The following is a 2,330-nucleotide window of genomic DNA, read 5'->3' on the forward strand; positions in this document are numbered from 1 at the left end:
TCCAAGTAAGAGATCATATCTGATTTTATTTCACAATTAGTTCCACAGAGCTTCCTGTTCAAGGAAGCTACCCACGCTTATGCTACTCATGGTGCTTACATTGTATCACAGTTTGTCCTCTGAAGATACAACGTAAGCAATTCATAGCCTTCCAGATGAGGTTAGATTGCAATTTAGGAGCACCACTATAGCATAGCGCTTTGTTAAGTGATGTCCTTTGTTAAGTGATGTCTCTTAACCTTGGCAACTTTTAAGATGTGTGGATTTCAACTCCCAGAATTCCTCAACCAACACTCAGAGCTCTGGGAGTTGAAGTCCACATGACAAGGGATGAAGAAATCAGATGATCCAGGCAGTTCAAATGGGTATCAAGATTTATTGCAAGCTTCAGCTCTGTACTAGTACAAACTACTAAGGGTCAAAGCAAATTCAAAGGAATTCAAGGTGGGCCCTAGTTTAGATCTCTTGTGGGCATGAAGGGATTCATGACTGATGACACGTTTGACCCCTCCCTCAGGCTCATCCTGGTTATCTCCTACACTACATGTCTTAAAGTTGCCAAGGGTGAGAAACATTCATTGAACCAGAGATCATGCAGTTACACTGACCAGTCACCCTTTCTCAGCTTAGTTGGGATAAAAGATAGAGTTCCCAAAGAAAAGGCAGGCTATGGATGCAACGCATTGGCCATTCTGGGGATATTGGGAGCTTCAGCAGCTAGAGGCATTGCCCAGACCTAAATGCTACAATTTCCTAGGTCAAATGCTAGACTTTGTGTTCTTCAGGATAAGACTCCATTGTATCGTCCATGAGCTGGGATAAGCTTAGTTGCATTTTTCTGATGCAGTACAATTTTAATAGTTAATAGTGCAAGGGGTGGGATATTACCATCAATAACTTTGTGGCCCTTGGGGATAATTTGCTTTTTGGTAAAAATGTGGTCCCTTGCAAACAAATTGCATTGCCTGGTCTGGATAATGAATAATCGTGGATCTTCTGCCTTGTTCTTATCTCTTTGACAGGGAGATGTCAACAAACCTGGGTGCCAATGGTTCCTCCTCCCAAGTGCTCGTGGAGGAAAACCCTGTGCGGGACAGCATAAAGATTATCACAGGGGTGATTTTTAGCTTCATCTTTCTGGCTGGTGTGACTGGGAATGGGGTAGTCCTGTGGGTCACCGGTTGGAAGCTGCGATGGACCTCCAACACCGTCTGGTTCTTCAACCTGGCCTTAGCTGACTTGGCATCCACCTCCCTCATCCTGGTCACGGTGCTCAACTTGGCTCTTGACCTGCATTGGCCTTTTGGCTCTGTGGCTTGCAAAGTGGCCAATTGCCTGTTTGGGCTTAGCGTGTGTAGTGGTGTGCTGTTACTCAGCTCCATCAGTGTGGATCGCTGTGTGCTGGTGGTGGCTCCCGTCTGGTGCCAGAACTACCGCACCCCACGGCTCACCTGGGCAGCTTGTGGATGCCTTTGGCTGCTGTCGTTGGCCTTCTTCGTCCCCAGCTCCTACTTCTTCACCCAGGTCTCTGTGGATAACCATAATCGGAGCTCTTGCAACAACCTGGACATCTTTCAGGACTGGCAGCAAGCCGAAGTCCTCACCATTTGCATTTTTCTCTATCAATTCCTTCTTCCCTTACTGGTGATCTCCATTTCCTACACCATACTGGTGGTGACCATGCGGAAGAAGAAGCTGAACAAGTCCAGCAAACCATTCCTGGTGGTCACCAGGGTGGTGTTCTGCTTCTTCCTCTGTTGGCTCCCTTATCATGCTTTGGCTCTGGCCAGGATCTCCATGGATCTTGTGCCCGAAAGCATGCGGCTGGTAGCCATCCCCCTCTCCAAGTGTCTGGCCTTGTTCAACAGTTGCATCAACCCTCTGCTTTATGTCTTTGTAGGGCAAGAATTCCAGGATGCCGTCAGGAGATCCTTGCTGCAGGTCTTCAAGACCGCTTTTGAGGAAGCGCCTCTGGCTGGCAACCTCTGAGAGATGTGTCACCAGGAAAGCTAGTCTCTTGGGATTTCACCAGCAGAAGAGGGCGTTCTCAAACCATTGGGTCTCTCTCTCTCTCTCTCTGTGTGTGTGTGTGTGTGTGGAGAGAGAGAGAGAGAGAGAGAGAGAGAGAGAAAGAATGAGAATATCTCAAGGACTAAAAACTAGAGGCTTTTTTTTTTAAAAAAAGGAAAGCAGAAGAGATGCAAAAATTATGAGATACCTTTGTGCAACATAAGCATAGAATTGCTGGGTTGGCTGTGGATCTCTCCATTTTTGTCAATTTTCGCTCCCTCCTTTTTCCTGTAGTAAGTATAGCCAATCTTACCTGTCTC

At 46.8% G+C, this 2,330-nt stretch overlaps 1 protein-coding gene across 1 annotated transcript; it reads left to right on the top strand.

The window, feature by feature from the left end:
* Positions 1-1,026: 1,026 nt before the first annotated feature.
* LOC308671976 (chemerin-like receptor 1) lies at positions 1,027-1,989 on the top strand (the record flags this gene model as incomplete). The annotated part of the gene is made up of 1 exon (XM_081334513.1): positions 1,027-1,989. The coding sequence occupies one exon, from the start codon at positions 1,027-1,029 to the stop codon at positions 1,987-1,989; it is 963 nt and encodes a 320-aa protein (XP_081190639.1).
* Positions 1,990-2,330: the final 341 nt, after the last annotated feature.

Source organism: Vipera berus (assembly GCF_964194415.1).
Source record: "Vipera berus genome assembly, chromosome: 9".
Taxonomy (NCBI): domain Eukaryota; kingdom Metazoa; phylum Chordata; class Lepidosauria; order Squamata; family Viperidae; genus Vipera; species Vipera berus.